The sequence below is a fragment of the Sus scrofa genome, chromosome 7 (assembly GCF_000003025.6).
Source record: "Sus scrofa isolate TJ Tabasco breed Duroc chromosome 7, Sscrofa11.1, whole genome shotgun sequence".
NCBI lineage: Eukaryota > Metazoa > Chordata > Mammalia > Artiodactyla > Suidae > Sus > Sus scrofa.
In genome coordinates, this window is record NC_010449.5 from 97877902 (window position 1) to 97899375 (window position 21474).

General features: G+C 50.4%; 1 protein-coding gene across 15 annotated transcripts in view; it reads right to left on the reverse strand.

Annotated features, from left to right (window-relative positions):
• Window positions 15281-21474, reverse strand: part of AREL1 (apoptosis resistant E3 ubiquitin protein ligase 1) — a 47751-nt gene continuing 41557 nt past the window's right edge. For all 15 annotated transcript variants that reach the window (XM_005656411.3, XM_021099527.1, XM_021099523.1 and 12 more), the window contains 3 exons: window positions 19084-19173; window positions 18357-18532; window positions 15281-18252 (listed from right to left, as the gene is read on the reverse strand). In XM_005656411.3, the coding sequence (XP_005656468.1) occupies window positions 18150-18252; window positions 18357-18532; window positions 19084-19173 (369 nt within the window). In that variant the 3' untranslated portion in view covers window positions 15281-18149. The remainder of the gene's footprint in view (window positions 18253-18356; window positions 18533-19083; window positions 19174-21474) is intronic.

The window sequence follows — 21474 nt, forward strand, 5'->3', positions numbered from 1 at the left end:
CCAGATGCCTAGGTCTGCATCCTAGGTCTGTTACTGTGTTATTTCCATGTGCCTCTGTTTCCCCATCAGTAAAATGCAGGTGATAATAACATTACTTAACCATGGAGCCGTGTAATGGCAAAGTGAGTTGAAATGTTTAAACTGCTTAGAACATTCTGGTACATTAAACAGTGAATAATCATTACCCAGGAGTCTGGCATTTCTAGCAATGAACCCAGCCTGCTGAACTCATTCAGAAAGTATCTATTGAGGATCGTATTATCCGACATGCTATGTGGAAGGGTTTCCATCAGTGAACAAAAGAGAGGAAGTCTCTGTTCTCATGGAGCTTACACTCTTCTGGAATGAAATCCCAGGAGTCCAAGCCTGCAAGAGACTGCGGTTTGGCCACCCCGCAGCATATGTAGTTCCCGGGCTAGGGACCAGATCAAAGCTGTAGCTATGACCTAAGCTGCAGTTGTGGCAACGCCGCAGGATCCTTAACCCACTGAGAGATAGAACCTGTCTCCCAATGCTCCCAAGACACTGCTGTTCCCTAGCACCACAGCCGCAACCCCTGAGACTGCAATACTCTCTAAAGACAGTAGTGGGCGCAGCTGTACTTTTGCCATCAAAACCATTTACACTTTCCGGTTTTTAAATATTCGTTTTCGGAGTTCCCGTCGTGGCTCAGTGGTTAACGAATCCGACTAGGAACCATGAGGTTGCAGATTCTATCTTTGGCCTTGCTCAGTGGGTTAAGGATCCGGCATTGCAGTGAGCTGTGGTGTAGGTCGCAGCTGAGGCTCGGATCCCGTGTTGCTGTGGCTCTGGCATAGACTGGCGGCTACAGCTCCGATTGGACCCCTAGCCTGGGAACCTCCACATGCCAAGGGAGTGGCCCTAGAAAAGGCAAAAAGACCAAAAAACAAAAAACCTATAGCTAAATATTCGTTTTCCCCGTAGTATCATGGGATGGCGTCTTAAACAGTCAAGGCATTTGTATTGCCTTGGCCACCAGGGCTCCTTAAGGGTCAGAACCCGAGAGCGGAGAGAGGTGGGGCGTGGCCTGCGATTAAGCCACGCCACTGAGGGCGGAGCCAAAGCGAGCGAAACAGAATCCTGATGACCTTGTTCAAGCCCCCAGGTTGAGGATGGGCCTGAAGGCTGTCCTGTTCTGCATTTTTCAGGTACACAAGCCAATGCATTCCCTTTTCCTACTCATTACTGAAGGAGTCTTGAGCTAACTCCCATCCCTCAGAAAGCTGACGCCAGAGCAGGACGCCGAACTCTGTTCTGAGCCCCTGCCCTTGCTCTGAGCACTTTGTCTCTTGCCTTGTCCTCAGATGTAAACCACCACCCCACCCCGACCCCTCCTACACATGTCTCGGCTCCATCCCACTTCCCACGTCCGGCCCACCTACCCCTGCTTCCTCCCAAGGGGACCCATGCCCAGGACAGTAATCAGCCTCCCCTCCCCTATCCTCTAGAGCTGGAGCCTCTCCCCACCGCTCACCTAGATCCTCTCACCCCTCCAACTCTGCTGCCCAAGCCTCTCCTGCAAGGCAGGTCTGGCTGAATTCCCAGCCTTGGGCCTTGCCTTCTGTGGCCATGCCTCCTCCCCTCTGGCAGGACTGAGGGAGCCCTAAATAGTCCCCGAGGGTCAGCAGGAGAGCCCTATGGGCAATCTCAGAAGTAACTCAGAGGCTCACCCCCTGGAAGGCCCCCTTTCATTACCTCATCTGTTCCTGGGGTCTTCCTGTAACTCTGGGCCTGGGCAGCTTCAGGGCTGTGGCTCAAGCATGCTGGCGCTCTCCCACCTCGTGCCCTGCAGAAGCCATGTCCTAAGGGCAGACCAGGGGAGCCCAAACTTCCACTTCCTTTGAGACTTCCATCTCCCTTCTCCAAAGTTCTAGGGAACTTACTGCCTAAACCTCCTTGTCATACCTTGACTACAACACCTCTTACAGTGTCCGTTCTCGACCCCCTCTCGTGTTAACTTTCAGTCAGTATATGATTTGCATCTTTGACTGACTGGTGTCTTGGTCACCTCTGGCTGCCAGAACAAAATACCAGACTGGGTGGCTCAAACAGCGGAAATGTATTTCTCGCAGTCTGGAGGCTGGGAAGTCTGAGATCAGATTCAGTGTCTGGTGAGAACCCTCTTCTTGGTTTGCAGATGGCTGCCTTCTTGCTGAGTCTTCACAGGGCAGAGACGGAGAGGAAGGGAGGGGGAGAGAGCGAGAGCGAGCTGGAGCGTGCTCTGGTATCTTCCTCTTCTTAGAAGGACACTAATTCCATCGTGGAACCCCCACTTTTGCGACCTTATCTAAACCTGACCACCTCTCAACACCCCCCCAAACCAGTACCGTCACACTGGGGATCAGGGCTCCCGCACATGATTTCTGTGGGGACACAACATTCAATCCACAGCAGCTGGACTGTAAGCACAGCACAGTGCTCAGTGAACACTGCATGAAGAGATCGGTGGTTGAATAAGTGAATTACTGAAGGAATGGTGAAATGAGTGAGGGAATGACTAAATAAACCAACGGGTAAGGCTGGTAAGGAGAGGCAGTAGCTCCAGAGGCTGGAGTGGAATGACAAAGAACAGAGCTCCAGAAAAACAAACAACGACAACTAAAAGGAGTTCCCATTGTGGCTCAGTGGGTTAAGAACCTGACTAGTATCCATGAGGAAGCAGGTTCGATCCCTGGCCTCGTTCAGTGAGTTAAGGATCCAGCGTGCTGTGAGCTGTGGCATAGGTCGCAGGCTTGGCTCAGATCCAGCATTGTTCAATTTGATCCCTAGCCTGGGAATTTCCACATGCCATGGTTGCAGCTCTAAAAAGCACCCCCCCCCCCGAAAAAAAGCCCTAGAAGGGATGGAGCTTGGGCCCAGGGAGGGGAGCAGCAGAAGAAGGAGACAGGCAGGAGGACAGGCAGCTACACGGCAGAATGGCATGAGGGAGATAGACGCTGGGGCTTGCGCCTGGACTCTTTTACAGAGCTCATTTATTCGCTTTTAAAACTTTTTTTTTTTTTTTTAATATAAGAGCCATTTGCCAAAAACGTTGCGCATCTTGCTTTGATGTGGCCAGTCCTGACGGCTGAGGACTCTGCTCTGGTGCATCCCTTCCCTAGATGTGGGAAGGACGAGCCGGCCATGTCGCCAGCACACCAGGTATGGCCTCTGGGGAAGGGCCTGGGAGGTCCACTGGACTTGGGGTGCCTCCAAAAAGCCTTTCAGTGAGGATTCCGAGTCCTCTTCAGGTCAGAGCCAGGGGGTCACTCTCTCCCCTCCCCGTGTTCGTTCTCTGTCATCCACTCCCCATCCCTGGTTCCGCACTGGCACTGCCAGAGCCCATGGGGCCCCACACCACCGCGAAGAACCACAGACGTCTACACGGATTTGCAGCTACGAAGGAAAAGCTGAGGTTTGTTTTGAATGGATTGTGGCTCTGGAGAGAAAGCCCAGGGATGCAAATCCACCGTGAGTGGGATGCAGATGGGAAGCAGATGTGGGGATGTGGGAAGTCCCCGCTGCATCCCCTACGGCCCACCTTGGAGAACGCCTTCGTTTCCCCGCTGAAGGCTGATGGGCAAGGCTGCGCTCAGATGCAGGAGCCCCTGCTCCAGGCCCAGTCTCAGCTGTTGCCCCCATCATCTGCCCTCTCTCCTTCGCTGGCATTTCTCTTCCTCTGGCTTTCCGATGGGATACGTTTGTCCGTCCCCCCCCACCCCGCCCCGCCGTCTCTCTCTGCTCCTCTCCCTCTCTTTCTGTCTTCCAGCCTCTCTGTTTCTCTCCCTCCATCGCTTCGTCTTCATGCCTCTCTTGGCCTGTCTCTTGCTCTCAGACAGTCTCCGACTCCATGTCGGTCCCTGCGCTCTGGCTCTCCCTCCCGCCCTCTCCCTGGCTGCGTCCCAAGGCCAGTGCCCTACCCTCCATGCTTGGATAAGTCTGCCAATCGGCTTGAGCCCCTGGAGTGAGGAACAGGAAGAACAGGCCAAGGGCAGACGGCAGCCCCTGTTCCATGAAGGAAAGCGATTTTAAGCCAGAGAGGCCCGGGCAGGCTGAGGCCAAGAATTTCTCACTTACCCGCGGGGCTGGATATTTAGTCTGAGTTGGGGAGGGCAGGTGGCAACCAGCCTGGAGCTCCTGAGCCTGCAAGAGCAGCTCGGCTGCAGCCCCTCCCCAGCTTGAGGTCCCCTTCAGTGTGACATCTCGCTCTCCCTCCTGGCCTAGACCCTGCCCACTCCAGCAGCAGGGAGAGGCAGCCCCGCGGGGCACCGTGGTCACTGTTTCTCCAGGGACGCAGGCGCAGGTGAAGGGGAGGCAGGACGGGAGGGGGTGTGTTTGGCCCCCTCACTGCTCTCCCCAGAGCTGGAGGCAGCCCTTCCCTTTCAACCTCTGCAGGGCCTCAGACAGTCTCCAAAGGCAAATGTGCTTTTTCTTTGGCTTGTGAACAGTCTAAATACTTTATCCAATTGCTCTGGGCTCCACCTCCAGTCAGGCTCCACCTTACTTTCCTTTATGGATCTGCCCACAGCCCTCTGAGCTCCCAGGCAGGGCCCTGCGACCCTCTGTGGCCCATTCCAGATGCTACGGATGACCTCACACGTTGACGTTAAACTCATGTGCAGGCTGAGGATGCCACCCAACTTGGGGGGCCCTCAAGGGACACACAGAAAATCATCCCCAAATAAGCAGCTGTCATTCTCAGGAGACTGGGGTAGCCGAAGGAGCAATTTCACACATGCTGCTGCAGACGTGAATGGGGGTGCTGTCAGAATACATCTGGGCCTCCCTGCCACTCCCCAAACCCCCGCTCAGGGCTGCCTTCTCCTCCCAGCAGGCATTTGCTCCAGGACACAAGGGCACCCTGTACCGAGGCTGGTACCTAGGGGGCATCACCACAGTGCCATATTACGAGACATGGTTCCCCAGAGGCGTGGCATTTGGTATGGGGGCTGAGCCCTTGATTCTGGAATCCTTCGCATATTGAGCACCAATCACGTGCCAACACTGCCCTCGGCAGTGGGTGAGAGGTGTGAGCGGACCGGACACCGCACCTCGGCTCGTGAAGCCAGCAACAGGAGTCCTGAGACCTGAGGTGGTGGTCAGGAAGGGCCTGGATCATGTCACAGCCGCTGTCTCTGACCTTCAGGGCCTTCACCCATGAAATGGGGGCAATAACAGGGCAGTTTGGACATCATCAAGACGTGGTAAAATCAGTGATAATGAGCCACGAATAAGGACCAGGCAGCTGAAGCAATTTGCAGCAGCAGACAGCGCCCAGGCATAGCGTGTGTGGTCAGTGCTCTGCCCGCGTGTCCTCCGGTCCCCATATCACCTGCCAGAACCTGCTTTGGCCGCCTGTGTGGAGGTCAGGGCAGCGCCTGGGAAGTTACTGCCCTCAGCCCCCAAGGGCAGCCCCTAACCAGCGGCCCCGGGTGAGGGACATAAACACCTCCATCTCCCAAGCTGCCTGAACACTGAGCCATGTCCCCCAGTGGCCTCTTGCGTGACCTCGCATCCTTGTTCGGCCTCTCTCTTCTAAGCCTCCCTCCCCCACCCCTGGGAAGATTCCTAAGAATTTCACTTTCACACAAATCCTTGTTGCAGGGTCTGCTTCTGGGCACACAGTTTAAGACACAAGGACGTGCCCAGTAAACATTAGGAGGTGTCCCTGAAGCCATGTGACCTCGTCTTCCCGCAGAGCCACCCGCTGGCCAAGGCGGGTCCTCCCAAGTTCCTAAGGAATCGGGCACAGTAGTCTTCAACCTCTGAGAACATCTGTGCTGCCTGTATTTGAACATGGCAAAGGCCAGGGCTGGGGAGGCCGGCCTGTAGCTCTCAGCCCTCAATTCAGGAAACCGTCTGAGCTGCTGGCTTTGGGAGCATCTTTGTCCTCCCTCCAGGGACCTGCACAGGGCACCCAAAGATTGCATAAAATTCATCCTTAGTCATTGCCATCTTTCTCTATTCCTGGGAACCCCAAGTGGGTAAGCTGAAGTGAAATCTTTACTTTCCCTCTGCCCACATCCCATCAGAAGAGAAATGGCAGACCTACCCGGAGTGGCTGGCAGGGCAGATCCAGATGCTGGTCTGGATCACTTTCCTGGACTTTGTGATGCTTGTGGTATTTGCTAGCTTTTCAAAAATTTTGTGACTTGATTTTTTTTCTTACTCTAAATAAATATTCTCCTTCATACCTAATTTTGTATTCTTTTTCTTAAAGCGGCCCCTCACATTTTCAAAGCTTCAGACAACAGAAAACTGCAATATGCTTTGACCGCCTGATGAGCGGAAGAATCTTTTGCAGACTGGCTTCTGGCTCCGTGCATCGCAACCCTTGTTTCTCCTCTCCTGCCTGCAGACTTCTGGTGCCAGAGGGGTAAGTCTCTGGCCCTGCACCTGCCACTGCATCAGGTAAGCCCCTACAGTGTGCAATGGGAATATTCCAGAAAGACATTTCTAGCCAGGTTGGCTAGCAGATAATATATTACACAACATAAATGACTACAGGACAGTAAACCTAACTGAATACATTCCCCACTCAGATTCTCTTAGTTCTACCTCCAGATGCCACAGCTACCTCCCTCGACCTGACACCAAGGGAGATGTGACAGAGAAGAAATGTGGCTTAGAGACAGTACTCTAAACCTACTACAATTACAAAAAAAAATCTTTAGCAAATATGATAAAATATATGACCTTGAAAAATACATAACCTTGGAAGTGGCTCCTGCAAGTGAGAGGGCCTAGGTGTAAGCCTCACTGGCTTCGTAGGACAGCTGGCAGTTGTAGCTCTGATTGGACCCCTAGCCTAGGAACCTCCATAAGCCACGGGTATGGCCCTAAAAAGCAAAAAAAAAAAAAAAAAAAAAAAAGAAAAGGAAGAAGTGGTAAGGTCAAGATTTGAATCCAGATCTTCCAAATTCAGATCTACAGCAAAGCCAAAGATAGCTGTAAGTACTGATTAACCTTTTCCTTTTAACTCCACCCTCTGAGCGAGGCCAGGGATCGAACCCTCATCCTCATGTATACTAGTCAGATTTGTTTCCATTTCCCCACAACGGGAACTCCTACCATCATTAATAATAATGATGACGATGATACCTACCTTGTTTTTTTGGCCATGTCCATGTCCTGCAGAAGTTCACCAGCTAGGGATCAAACCCGTGCCATGGCAGTGACAATGCCAGATCCTCAACTGCTAGGCCACCAGGGAACTCCAATACCTACCTTTTTTTTTTTGGTCTTTTTAGGACCACATCCAGGGCATATGGAAGTTCCCAGGTTAGGGGTCAAATTGGAGCTGTAGCTGCCGGCCTACACCACAGCCACAGCAACTCCGGATCCGAGTTGCGTCTTTGACCTACACCACAGCTCACAGCAACGCCAGATCCTTAACCCAGTGAGTGAGGCCAGGGATCGAACCCAAGTCCTCGTGGATACTAATCGGGTTCATTACTACTGAACTCCACTGAGGTCATTACACAACGGGAACTCCAATACCTACCCTTTTTTAAAGCTTAGTATGTGTCAGACTGTGCTAGCACTTTGCACGAAATTTCACAAATCCTCACATTCTCTGGCATGAGCTGGGTTTAAAGGATAAGGATGCTGGACGGAATGAGATGGGCAGCGCTCCTCACGGAGCACATAATATAAACAGAGGCTCCAAGACAGGATGAACTGAGCCTGTTCAGACCACAGTCACTAGGCCTGCAGAGCCGCTGTCCTTGGGCCTCCGGCCCAGTCAGGTAGGCCTCCTAGGACCTCTCACCAGCACACCTCTCTCCTGACAGAAAGGGGCTGCTCCCATATAAAGTGGAAAGTGGGCTCTGGCATAGCCCTGGGGGAAGCAGCTGGAAGAGGCCTGTGGCCTGTCACTACTCAAGACAGAAGCCTATCAGGGTGAGCTGGATGTCGCTGCGGCCCCCAGCTCTTCAGCCAAGTGATGGGCTTGGCTCCCAGCACGCAGCTTTGAAGTTTAACGGGACTCCTGGTCCTTGGGCCGTGGCCAGCTCCTGCCCTTTAGCTTCTCTCCTACTCCCCCCTGGGGGCCGGGAGCCCAGGCAGCTCGCTGGGGAACCTCCTACAGCTGACTTGGGTCTGGAGATGGAGGGGCACCACCTGCCCTGCAGGGGTGGGTGGAAAGCGTGGCTCAAAGAGCAGCAGAAGCCTGAGCAGGCACAGAATGGCGGGACTGGATGGAGAAGTGCCTGCCAGCTGGGCTTCGGTGGTCCCAGAAGTCAGAGGTCCATACACTCCGTCTCTGGTTTGGAGGATGAACAGACCCTCTGGATTTAACTGTCCTGCCCCCAAATTCCACTTCCTTCGACCTTGTGTGATATAAGGTGTCAGGGCCCACTTGACACGTAGACTCATCACTGGACATGTAATCTTGCTCCTCTGTGCCTCAGTTTCCTCATCTGTAAAATGGTTATTGTAATTGCCTTAACCTTGTAGCCTGTGAGGATTAAATGAGTTAATACAGGCAGTGCTTACAACAGGGCAGGCACCATGTTAGATGCTGGCTCTTGTTATTTTTACAAGAGGTTTGAGACTATTCCCTTAGGCTTTCCAGCATTTTCTCTTGGGGGTGTTTCTGTCACTTAAAATGGGTTGGGATTTCAGGGCAAGTACCAGAGAAACTTAAATCCCTTCCAGGGAGAATTCTGAGGCTGCTGTGACTAACCGTTAGCACGGGCCTGTTCCTATCCTCCTGCCCCCTCAGGTCCTAGGCTCGTTTGGCGGCTCTGGCTCAGGGGCTGCTATCCCCAGCTGCTAGCAGAAGTGTTTAAGACCTCGTTAGCACCTCCCCACTGCTCCACGGCTCCTTGTGGGCACTAATCACTTGCTGCCTCTGGAGTGACGCGGAGCCGCCTTTGAAAAGCAGCCCATGTGATGCCCAGAGACTTTGCCAGCTGGTCCCAATTCCCACTCTGGGCTGCTCCCTCTACCCAGAGAATGAAACAACTCACCGGTTAGATCGTGGTGCATTATATATACACATTTTTAAAAATTTTAAAAGGTCAGGCCCTTCTGCAGCACCTGAAACAAGCCCTTTGTGCAGCTTTTCCCAGAGACTCCCCCTCCTCCTCCCCGCCCCACACCTGCAGAGCTGCCCCCTCACCCTTGCCATCCGCGGTTTGGTTCAGGAATCAGGGAGAAGGCAGGGGCCCAAATCTGAAGCAGATGTTTGGGCCGAGGAGCGAGGCTGGGGCGGAGACAATAGGAAGGATGTGGCCCTTGCTGGAACTGCTCATTGCCCTGACCCACTGCCAAGGCGGAGAAAAATGGAGCGACTGTTCCCAGTTAAATACCCGGCCTTACTCGTGCCAGACTTCCCTGGGCCTCAATCCTCAGAGTCTCTGGCTCTGCTTCCAAAGTTCTCCATGTCCTTGTGCCAACCACTCTCTTGGCCCCCTCTTCCCACCACGCCAAAAGCTCCTAAGCCCTGCCCGACCCCTGAAAAGTCAGGACTGGAGTTTTGTTTTTGGGGGGGTTTTTTAGGGCCACACCCATGGCATATGGAGGTTCCCAGGCTAGGGGTCCAGTCGGAGCCACAGCTGCTGGCCTATGCCAGAGCCACAGCCACGCCAGATCTGAGCCCTGTCTGCGACCTACACCACAGCTCATGGCAATGCCAGATCCTTAACCCACTGAGCGAGGCCAATGGGATCGAACCTGCAACCTCATGGTTCTGAGTCAGATTCATTTCTGCTGGGCCATGATGGGAACTCCAGGACTGGAGTTTTCTTCCTTTTTCATTCCCCCCGCTCCATAGGTATTTATTTACCAATGACACTTTGGACCCCAAATTCAAGATATGATCTGACAAAAGAGTTCTGTGCTACTTCCGGATGTGAGAGGCTGTGTGGAAGACACAATTGGAATGCCAAAACAAGACAACTTTCAAGGTAGAGGGGAATCTCAGAGTTGTTGAAACCAGACCTTTGCGGAGCAGGCAAATGCATGGCTGCCATAGCCACGCCCACCTCCAGACATCTCCAGAGGGGCACACAGGAGCCTGCCAGGATCTGACAAGCTTGCTTCCCCAAATGGGATGGCAAGTGTCAGGTGGATGAGAATGCGCAAGTGTGATTCTGTTGCTTTGACTTGTTGAGGAGACACAAGCTGGCATCATCATGACAAGACAGCAGAAAAATCCCTCTGGGAAAAGGAGCGTGAAGGTTTTCCTCAAGGCAATGGCCCATCCAGCCCAGAAGCTTGGGGAATCAACTTTAAGATCAACCCAAACCCCAGAGAGGACACCAGCTATGGCACACAGCAAAGTGATGACCAAGGGCCTCGGTTTCCTGGGTTTGATTAACATCCAGGGGAGCTGGAGCAAAGCTTGGCGTTTCCTCTTTAGTGGCCACAACTGGCTTCATGGCGCCTCATGCAATTGATTTGCCTCTTCATGCCTCTGGGTTCCTAGGAACCAACACGACTCTGTCTTCCCTCTGTCTTTTATTTCATTCACCCATCTGCAGGCTAATAGCCCACCCCTGCTGCCAAAGGCAACACCTCAGGTCTGCTTCGTCCGGGAGTAGGTTAAAGGCGCAGTGGGTCCTACGACGACGACGACGGACTGCCCTTTCCTAACCTTTTCTGGGAACTGCTCAGGTGTGATGGCCTATTTATGGCACAATGAGGGGCTTGCTCCTTGGGTCTTAGTTTGGAATCCACCTTTGAAAGTGTTCTCGCTTCTCCGAAAATCAACAGGGAGACTAAATTCCCTCCCTTTGCATATGTGCAAGGAACTCAACAAATTTCACTTGGAGCTGTTACTCTATACTTTGGAAAATCTCCAAACGCATAAACAGAAATGTTTCCCCTCCCCCTGCACAATTAAACAGAAATGAGAGAAACTGGGGATGGTTGGCGACAGCTTTGGGTGTTCAAGCCTCAGGGTCGGGGGGGAAGGAAATGCTAAGGAAAATGGTTGTTTGTGTGTCTGTCTCCCACTCCTGCCAGGTCTGTGAGCTGTTCAGAAGCAGGGATCACATTGTCTTGTGTGTATCTAGCTTCCTGCACAAGGCCCGATACCCTGGAAATGTTTGTGGAGATGCAGAGATACAAAGAACTAAAGGGAAAAGGGAGGCCATAAACCCAGTGATGGAACAGAAATATCAGAATTTTTTTTTTTTTCTTGGTCGTGGGGGCAAGGGAGGTAGTTATAGGAAATGAAATGACAACCTGAGAGGAGGATTAGACCTAGGATTTATGAGAACTAGTGCAAAACGATGACACACACATAATCTCCCTCTTACACAGTAACACAACATTTTGTTTTCAGCGTATCGTGAAAGCCATCAAAGCCTCTCCAGCTGGCTTACAAAACTGATATCCCTGACTCTGCTAATGGGCAAACAGAAGAATGTCTTGGCAACTCTTTCGAGGGGGAGTTCTGAGTAGAGAGGGAGCATTGTTGGTTTGGCAAGATGGGAAGATTCAGAAAGACTCCTCCACGTGCAAATCCATGATGCAGGTGGGGTGGGGGTTGTAGAGACGGTGACCTCATCCTAGGGAGGTTCAGGACCCCTCACCCTGCAGGAGATACGATGCTTCTAGTTCCAATAGCATCAGTCTGGTTTGAGGTGTGTGTCTCTCTTTAACTCTGGAATTCCTGAAAATGTCTGCTTCCTCAGCGAGATAACCACCAGAGATTTGGCCTTTGCCAAATGGTGCTGTGTTTCATGTAAGGAGAGTTTAGAGACAAAAGATTTATTTAAATGAGTCTTTTTCTGCAGACTTAGTTACCAGAGATAAACATCAGGGTATTGTGTTGTATGTCTGACCTCATTCTAATATTTCATTTGCATGCAACCTGTGGATTTTCAACCAAAGTGGGGATATTAAAACTTCAGGATTTTCTTCCTCGGTTATATCCTCAAGGGTATCCTGTATACTTTATGCAGGATTCATTTAAACTTGGAAGTCACTTCCCTCAAGTCATTAGTTGGTATTCTATGGAACTTTCCAGAAGGCAAAAGATTTTAAAGCTAGTAACAATAGCTGTATCTCTTAGAAGCTCTCTATGGTAAATGAGCGGGGCCTTCTCATAAATCCTAAATCCTCAAATGACTGACAGGTAAACAAAGGTACAAAGTGTTCATCTGTCACATAGTGACACCAAGTGAATGTGAGACAGAGTCAGTGAACACAGGTGTTCCAGTGCCTGGGTTGTTTCTTAGTCAAGGCTAACCTACTAGAGACAAACCAGCAACGTGCAGAGAGTTTGGGCTTTTTTTTTTTTTTTTTTTTGGTCTTCTTGCCATCTCTTGGGCCGCTCCCATGGCATGTGCAGGTTCCCAGGCTAGGGGTCGAATCAGGGATGTAGCTGCCAGCCCACGCCACAGCCACAGCAATGCGGGATCCGAGCCGTGTCTGCGACCCACACCACAGCTCACAGCAACGCCGGATTGTCAACCCACTGAACAAGGGTAGGGATCAAACCTGTAACCTCATCGTTCCTAGTCGGATTCGTCAACCACTGCGCCACGACGGGAACTCCGAGAGTTTGGGCTTTTACAGGCAACAGACCCATGTTCAAATACTGCTCTGCCACCCACTAGGTAAGGAACCTTGGCAGCAACGTATCCTCTCCGAGCCTCAATTTTGTCTCGTGTAGAATGGAGAGAACAAGACTTCCTTGCAGGGTCATAGTTAATATGATACAATGTATAGCAAATCTCCCAGCATAGAAATGGTAGCTATTATCATGATTCAGTAATCAAGCTGAGTTAAGGAAAGTCAAGGGTATTAGATTGCTTACATGACACGGTTTGAGAGGCAGTCTCCTCAAATACTTCCTTTGGCCTTTGATGGGTCATGTGAAGGAGAGATGGGTGGTCTCTTCTGACCCTGGGTCTTCTTCACAAGTGTTTGGGTAGGGTGTCTTAAATACCCATTCTGTCTGGCCTACCTGGACATGGCAAGGTGGGAAAGGAGCCCCACTCCCTGCCAGCCATCCACTCTAACATCCCCAACGGCCCCCAGATCCATAGAGCCTCCTGCTATGGAAATTACCAGGGCCCAAAGTTGTAATCAATATGGTATCACATAGACCATATACAGGAAAACTTTTTCCCAAGGGCTCCAAGTTATTAATCAATTTTCTTTAATGAGCAGCATCATTTTGCAGGTCAGAAAACTAATACTAAAAAAGATTGTCCTGCCCAAGGTTGAACATGGGAGTTAAAATATGAATGTTCAAGCTCATCAGATCACGGCTCTCTACCCTTTGAGGTTCCATTCTGCACACCTGACACAAAAGCATTCAAGGGCATCATCTTCTTCTTCGCCAAATGACAGGAGATGCCTGTCCCGCAGGGGAGGCTGGATGCCCAGGGGTCCTGGACTCAGAAACATAGGATCCAAGTAGATTCCTGTCATTAGGATGGGCCACCTGGTCAAGGACACAATGAAGTTTATAAAAGAAACTTATATCCTCTTCTAGCTCCTTGAGGAGCCAAGAATGACTTCTTTCTAGAGTCACCCTTAAGAGATGAAGCCCTAACACCTTGCTCACTGAGAATGTTACCTGGTTGGCCAGCTGACCATGGGCTGAAGCATTCATGGCCATCTGAGGTTACAAAGGCCATACTGGCCTGCTAAAGGGGTACTTGAGGAAGTAGCAACCACGTTCACAGGCTTCATCCTGGATCCATTATCCATCAACTCCCTAAAGGAAGACGATGAGGGATGCATCTCACTGTTCTTGTGAGGTGACAAAATGTTATGGTTCTGGGCTGGTGTGTTTGATCCCTGCCCCTAGAAGTACCAACACGGTCAGCACCTTGTGTTTAAGAAGTTGTGGCTGCTGGCTGCAAGCTGGGACCCTACTTACAAACTGGACAACTTTGCTAAAGCCACCTCTGCTGCCATATCAAAAACATTACAGCGATCATGCCTCTGACCAGAGAGCCTATGTCCCCCACATCTCCTCCCCAGGAAGTCAATGACCAGCTTGCAGGGCGCACACCAGAGTTCACCGCAGAGAACCAGGTCCCTGCTGTGGCTACCATTAGGTGTTCATATACAAGCGACCATAAAGTGAATGGAATCCGGGGGTGAGGGAGGTACTCACGGCATATCCCACCTCTGGCAGCGCCTCGCACGTACAAATCAAGATCATCATGACCATAGCCACTTCGTGCTCCAAACCAAAAAACGAAACTCTTCAAGAACTCTGGGACAGCTTTCTATTCGAAGGTGCACAGCTTCAGCACTCAGAGTCAGAAGCACCAGCCCGTCCCACAAGTTTTGAGACAATTTAAGTACTGAGTTATGTTCAATCCCACTCTATGTATATGCTACTCAAGAACCTACCACTGACCACAAAAGAGAATCATGATCACATTAGATCAGCCCACACAACCTCTTCAGGGTAAAAAAGCGAGTATCCAGTTTAGAATATCTAGGGGAAAACATACGCAGAAACCTCGTGGCCTTTGAACATGAGTCATCAGATTCAGCGTCAGGAATCTAAACTAAATTCTCATAGGCAACAATGGTTTCAGAAGACTTTTAAAACTAATTGTGGGAGTTCCTGTCGTGGCTCAGTGGTCAACGAATCCGACTAGGAACCATGAGGTTGCAGGTTCGATCCCTGGCCTTGCTTAGTGAGCTAAGGATCTGGCATTGCCGTGAGCTGTGGTGTAGGTTGCAGATGTGGCTCAGATCTGGCCTTGCTGTGGCTGTGGCATAGGCTGGCAGCTACAGCTCCAATTTGACCTCTAGCCTGGGAACCTCCATATGCCGTGGGTGTGGACCTAAGAAGACAAAAAGACAAATAAATAAATAAAAATAAAAACAATTACAAAGGGGATTTTGTTTTGATTTCCCAGAATGGGAACCAATGTACAAAGACACCATGACTAACTATTTCTCCAAGAGAGCCAGGGTCCCTAACACTTTTCCTCCTCAGCGAAATCAGAGGTCTGTTTTTCTGTGGTTGGAAAAGAATCGGTCGCAGTTGCACCACCACCTTGCACCTCCGCCCTCCCGGTCTCCCCAACACACCAAATTTTGAGGAGCAGGGTTTTTGTTTGCCGTACTCAAAGCACTTGTGGGAGAGTGGGTGAGGGGGCAGTGAGAAATACATGTGTGATTATATGCCAATAGGAAAGCTATCCACCAACATGTTATTACCTCTGGATGGCAAGTAACTTATTTTCCCATACTTGTTTTTTTATTTTCAAATTTTCTACGCTGAGTTTCTTATGTAGTAAAACAACAACCAACTAACGTTTAAAGGACTAAAGGAAACAGACATCCTCTGTTTTTTGCCAGACTGGTTTCTTCTTCTGGAACAGAGCACAGGCACTTGTCCCAGCTGTTAAGTTCGTGACACAAGCACCACGGCCCTGCCTGGCACCACGGACAGCAATCAGGGAAGGGCAGGAGGGCAAGCAGGGCTGAGCCAGGCCGGGGCTCCGGGAGGACATTCTACCGCAAACCAACTGCTTTGGAAGCGATTACTGGGGAAACGCAAAAACATTTCTAAATTTTTCTTTTCCTTCCCCACCTCCAACTTAAGTACCGAATCATCACTTAAAGCACTCGCTTGTTCCTCAAGTCCTTTTAAACATTCATTTATTTACTGTACAAAATATTTACACTATCGCTGCAACTGTCTGGCCCTTTTGCCTGGCCTGACAAATTTGCAGCAGGGCTTGGTCTCCGCTGAAGTTCTAGAAACACACCGACGTTCTCCATGGTGTTCACTTGGTGCCTGGTCTCCTTCAAAGACACTGAAAAGCCAGGAGGTTAGCTGCGCCCCCCGCCCCAAGTACCTGGGCCACAAGGGCATAAATAAAAGAACTGTCCTTCAAAGACACTGAAAAGCCAGGAGGTTAGCTGCGCCCCCCACCCCAAGTACCTGGGCCACAAGGGCATAAATAAAAGAACTGGCCAACATAAGAAAGGTAAATAGAAAACCCTCAAGAAGCAACAGACACTCTTCCTTCTCTCCGACATGGTGTGCCTTTCCCCGTACTGGCTCATTCCAAAGCAGGATTAGGGAAAAAGGTCAAAGGAAAGGCCAAAAGAGCTAAGATACTTTTGAACAGAGTTAGGAGAAAGAGAGTAAACGGGAAGAATAGAAAACCACAACAGTACCAAAGGATTTTGCGAAACAAAGACCCCGGGGCTAACGACCACCACAGGATGCAGCTGTGCTGCAGTGGTATCCAGGTTGCTCTGAAAAGTGCTATGACTAGAACCTAAAATGACAGATCTAGCCAAGGAAATCAATTCAAGCTCCAGCATCAGTCTCTGGAGGGGAGAATGCAGAATCCAGAAGAGGGACAACGGCCAAAGACAGCAGCAGCAGCCCACACGCCCCCAGCTGGAAACCCCTCTCCGGGCCTGAGGGGCACCATCGTTTCCCAGGGGGGATGATGAAACCTGCCTGTACATATCCCATGGGAAACCACCGGGGCAGGCGGCAGCACCTTGTCCTGGTCCCTGAGGAGAGCAGTGACCGTGTGTGGCATGGAGGACCCTGGGGTATAGAGGCCCTGATGCTGGATCCCAGACCCCAAGGGTGAGTGAGGTCAGCACCCACGCCAAGAAGGACAAATGACAACTGCGAAGGAGTGAGGTCAGGCAGGAACTGTAGCAGCTCAGGAGGGCTTGTTCCTCAAGATCCCTGGGAACAGGAGGGCTCAGACGTGCTTCCAGGAGGCCAAGGCACTGCCACAAGTCCCGCCTCATCTCTGGACTCTTTGTACTTGCTGGTTTTGGCAATAAAGATGGCTTGTAATATTCTGAGTTGAATGCCTCGTTGGGCATGGTAGCTTGTAGCAAAGCCTTCTTAGAAATTTGGAAAACCGATGAGATTTTGAGGCTTGAAAATGTTTTCATTCACATTGGAATGAAAAAGGTGGTTGTCATCTTCCAACAAGCAGCTGCAGGTTCTCTTCAATCATCACATAATGATGCACCCAATGTATCTTCCTTCCTCCTTAAATCCCTTGCTGGTAACTGATGGAGTGACCAGAAGTAACTGGAACAGCTAAGTGTTTATGGTCTGACATATCTCCTGCCTGTGTGGTCCCCGTGTCCTGATCCTAAGGACCTGTGACAAGTATTCAATGACTGATTCCTTGTCGCTTGCCCTAGTGCTGCTGAAGAACAGCAAGCACAGAGAACTAGGGATCAGCGGCGTGCTATTGCTCTGTCCCCGTCTCTTGTTCCAAAATTTTCTTCGGTAGAAACCTAAAGACTCCCCAGCTCCTAGCAGACTGTGTAACCTGGAAGGAAGTGGCTAGGCCCAGCCACCCATCAGTGTAAAGAACCAAGTCAGGGACAAGCGTCAGTAGTCTTCAAGCCAGCCGCCTGCCCAGACACGCCCCAGAACCCCAAAGGAGAATCTCATTCAGCACTGGAGGCAACGGCCCGGCTACCTTTCACATTCTTAGGTCTGTCCGTTTGTCTCACTGGCTCCCACTCGAGGAAAAGCTTATTAGAGAGGTCCTCTTGATGGATTAATGATCATTTCCAGAAACACGTGCAAGGAAAGCTCCTTTTCCAGTTCTAGACGTCACAGAAAAGGATCCTTTTGTGCTATTGGTCACCATCAGAGGCAGGCCAGTGCCACAGCTGGGGCTTCCGGTCAAGCCGGGGGACGAGACTGAAGCCTGCTCCTATGGGCCGCTTCCTATCTGTGCTTCTCCTGGCGGGAAGAGGCAATCACCCGCCTGTGATGAGGACTCACGGACCTCAGGTCAAGTAGGGAGGGCCACAGAGGGGACCTCCAAGGAGCATCAGCAGAGGAGGCTGCGCAAGGCGAGGACACCCGCTCAACAAGAAAGCCAAGCCCTTGGTGTGATCTCGCTCAGCTACCGAGGCAGCTCCCGCTACTGAGAGCTCCTAAGAAGCAGGTGCGATTACTGCAGCATGGCCGCCTCTCTGACTGAGCGGGTAGTTCCGATTACGTACCTGCCAAAGTGGCCGGTGGGGGAGATGGGAAGGGAGGGGGCGAGGGAAGGACAAGGCTTGTAGGTAACCAAACACTCCAGACACTGGGAAGCATGCAGCAGCTTCTGGCTGATGGTTATGTGTGTGTGAGGGCCAGTGGTTAGGTCTGTTATGTGCACCCGGATGCTCCAGAAAGCACGGGAGCCAAGTGGATGGCAGGAGAGTGGTCAGAGCATGCCAAAGCCCTCGCAGCCCTCGCTGATGGCCAGCTGCAGCATCCTGTGCACCTCTTCATATGAGTCATACGTAGGGAGGCACAGCTGGTTGAAACTGGAAGGCCAAGGGGGAGAAGCGATTAGCTCACACCACCAGAAACACTGGCAAGGGCCAGACAGCTAACCCCCAGGCCAGCGTGCCCGCCAGTCGATACCCACCACGTGTGTGCTGTTGGTAGTGTGCTGTGGGTTGGGGCGGCGATGATCTGAAACGAGGGACAGAGGGCGGCAAAGCCTCCGGGTGGGAGCTGGGAGGAGCCTGTCGTGAACTGGAGCAGCCGAGCCAACTCCTCTTGCGTCAAACTGGAAACCACCGTCCAAAACCACCTCATGACCTGGCAGGGAGAGCACAGGCTGGGGTCACGCTGGTGTGTATTCTAGGATTTGACCCCTAGCGGAGGAAGAGGATACCCTGAAGTGGGGGTAGGTCCTGGTTACTGCACACAGGTAGGAATGGTTAGAGTTGACAACCGCTTTAATAGGGATTTTTTTTTTTTTTTTTTTTTTTTTTTGGAGGGGGGCACACAGGTGGCACGGGGAAGTTTCTGGGCCAGGGGTCAAACCCACACCACAGCAGCAACCCTTAATCTGCTGCTCCACAAGAGAGCTCCTAAAAGGAACTGATAGTGTCCCACAGTCGGGAGGGTAGTTGCCGACTGCTTGGTTCTATTGCTCTGCCTGTCCAACACACTGCCTCTGTGGCAGTCAGCAGGCCAGGCCTTGGGGCCAGGGCTCCCTTCCTCCTGGACACGCACCTGCCTCTCCCACATATATCACTTTTCCCCCGTCAACACGTCTGCTTCTCTGACTCCTTGACTTTTTTCTCCTGAAACTTTGTCCTTATCACACGACACAAAGTCAACTGAAAGAAGTTTGGCCCACTTACTTTTTCTCTGAAATGCCACGAGCCACCAACGACCACTGCATGGGCTTTGAAGTCTGACACACTGATGTCCCCAGTCCCACACATCAGCAGCTGGAGAAAACAGTCAGAGGGGCCAAGACCCACCAGAAGGTCAAAATATGTTAACGTGCAAAATGTGGAATAAAGAAAACACCAAGAAAAAGACATAAAGTGAGGTTATGATGCCAGAATACTGCTTTAGGGAAATTAATTGTAATAGGCCAATGGTTCCTAACCAGTTCGGTAAAAAATCACCCAGCTTTTGAAACATATATATAGATAGGGCCTGTGGCCTTACCCCAGACTATGATCAGAATCTGCAGGAATGGGTTACAAGCTTGTGTATTTTGAAAAAGTTTCTCAAGCATTTGTGATGTGCACCCCTAAATAAGAACTGTTGCTATGGGTTATTTGAAATTGAAACAAAGGGTTAAAAAGGGAACCAAGTGTTTACTGACAGTCTGCTCTGGATGAGGCCTGGGAATACCGGGGGGAAAAGCAGACCCATTCCCTTGGGTGAAGACCCCCAGCCCCGTTTATGAATTTGTTAGATGGCCTTCCCTTTTTTCCAGGATCCACCATCCTTCTTTTATGGATTGAACTTTTACTACCGTCCCTGCAGCCCTGCCTCTACTTGATCAGATAAATGACAAAGATGCCAAAAATGAGCGCATTAATGACATCGGAGCCCTAAATATCTTGTTGATGTCCTAATTTGGTTCAGGATCCAGCAAGTTACTTAGCAGACTGGGAGTACTCATCCCATAGTTATAAAGAATGATACATGCTAATCAAGAGACAAGAAAAGCCCAAATTAAGCCTGAGCAGCCTGGCTCCTTCAAAAAGAACTCGCTAAGCTACCGAGCAACCGAGAGCAGGATGGGTTACAACCATAAGAGACTGTGTCCTTCCTCCTCCTCCCTCTACGAACTGTAACAAATGCTTTGCTTCAGGATAAAACAAAACACACCAGTAGCTGTTCCTCAGCCTAGAAAATGACAGTACTAGGTGACAAGTCCGGCAGAAACTTGAGCCTCGAGAGATGGAGAGTTCGCTATGTGGACTTCCTATCTACATGAAAATTGCACAAGACTGATTCTTGTTCTCAAAGCCAGTTTGGTTCATAAGAACTGAAATTACTTTTGATTTCCTCATCTTAAAAGAAGAACTTCCTCCGTATAGGAGACAGTTTGTAGAAACATGCCCCTCATAAAGGCTATGGGAAGTTAAAACTAAACTTGTGTGTATCATCTGTGAGGAGCAGGCGAAAACAAACTGGTTTTATTTTCTGCCTACTCCTGAAGCTCACAGAACTTCAATCTTGCTAATTATAGTAAGATGTTTGCCATTTTATAGTTGCATTCTGGTTGTTACAGGATCTAAAATAAGAATACATTAACTAGAGAGTGCTGCAGCCCAGAGCTATGAAATACATCACATCTCTCGCTTTGTCTCCTTCATAGAATGTAGCTAGCTCCATGTGGGCAGGGACTGTGATTTATTCACTGCTAGCTCCCCAGTTCCTCAAACGTACATGGCACCGAGGAGGCACTCAATAAACGGTCTCTGAACAAATACATTCTATTATTCCCTTAAATCAACCTTAAATGTCATAGGATTTACAAAGACTGTACAGCACACCAACATTCTTTACTACTACCAGTATTAGTAATATTTGATGGATAACTAAACATGATTATTCTTCAGAAATAGTTATTTGCTAGTTCCCAATTTCACATTCAATTTTTTTTTTTTTTTTTGGTCTTTTCTAGTGCTGTGCCTGCAGCATATGGAAGTTCCCAGGCTAGAGGTCTAATCGGAGCTGTAGCCGCCAGCCTAGATCACAGCCACAGCAACACAGGATCCAAGCCGTGTCTGCAACCTACACCACAGCTCACAGCAACACTGGATCCTTAACCCAATGAGTGAAGCCAGGGATTGAACCTGCAACCTCATGGTTCCTAGTCGGGTTCATTAACCACTGCACCATGACGGGAAATCCACATTCAAATTTTTTAAATTGACCCTGGAGAAGGGGTCAATGTGTAAGTGAAACCAACCCATAGAGGGCTTTCCTACCACATCTCATAACAGGAGATGCAGTAAGCTGGGTCCAAGCCAAGAACAGGGGATTTCATTTTTTTTTTTTTTTTTTTTTTTTTTTTTTAGGGCTACATCTGCGGTATATGGAAGTTCCTAGGCTAGGGGTTGAATGGGAACTGCAGCGGCTGGCTTACGCCACAGCCACAGTAACACCAGATCCGAGCCGCATCTGAGGCCTATACCACAGTTCACAGCAACACTGGATCCTTAACCCACTGAGCAAGACCAGGGATCGAGCCCGAGTTCTCACGGATGCCAGCTGGGTTTGCT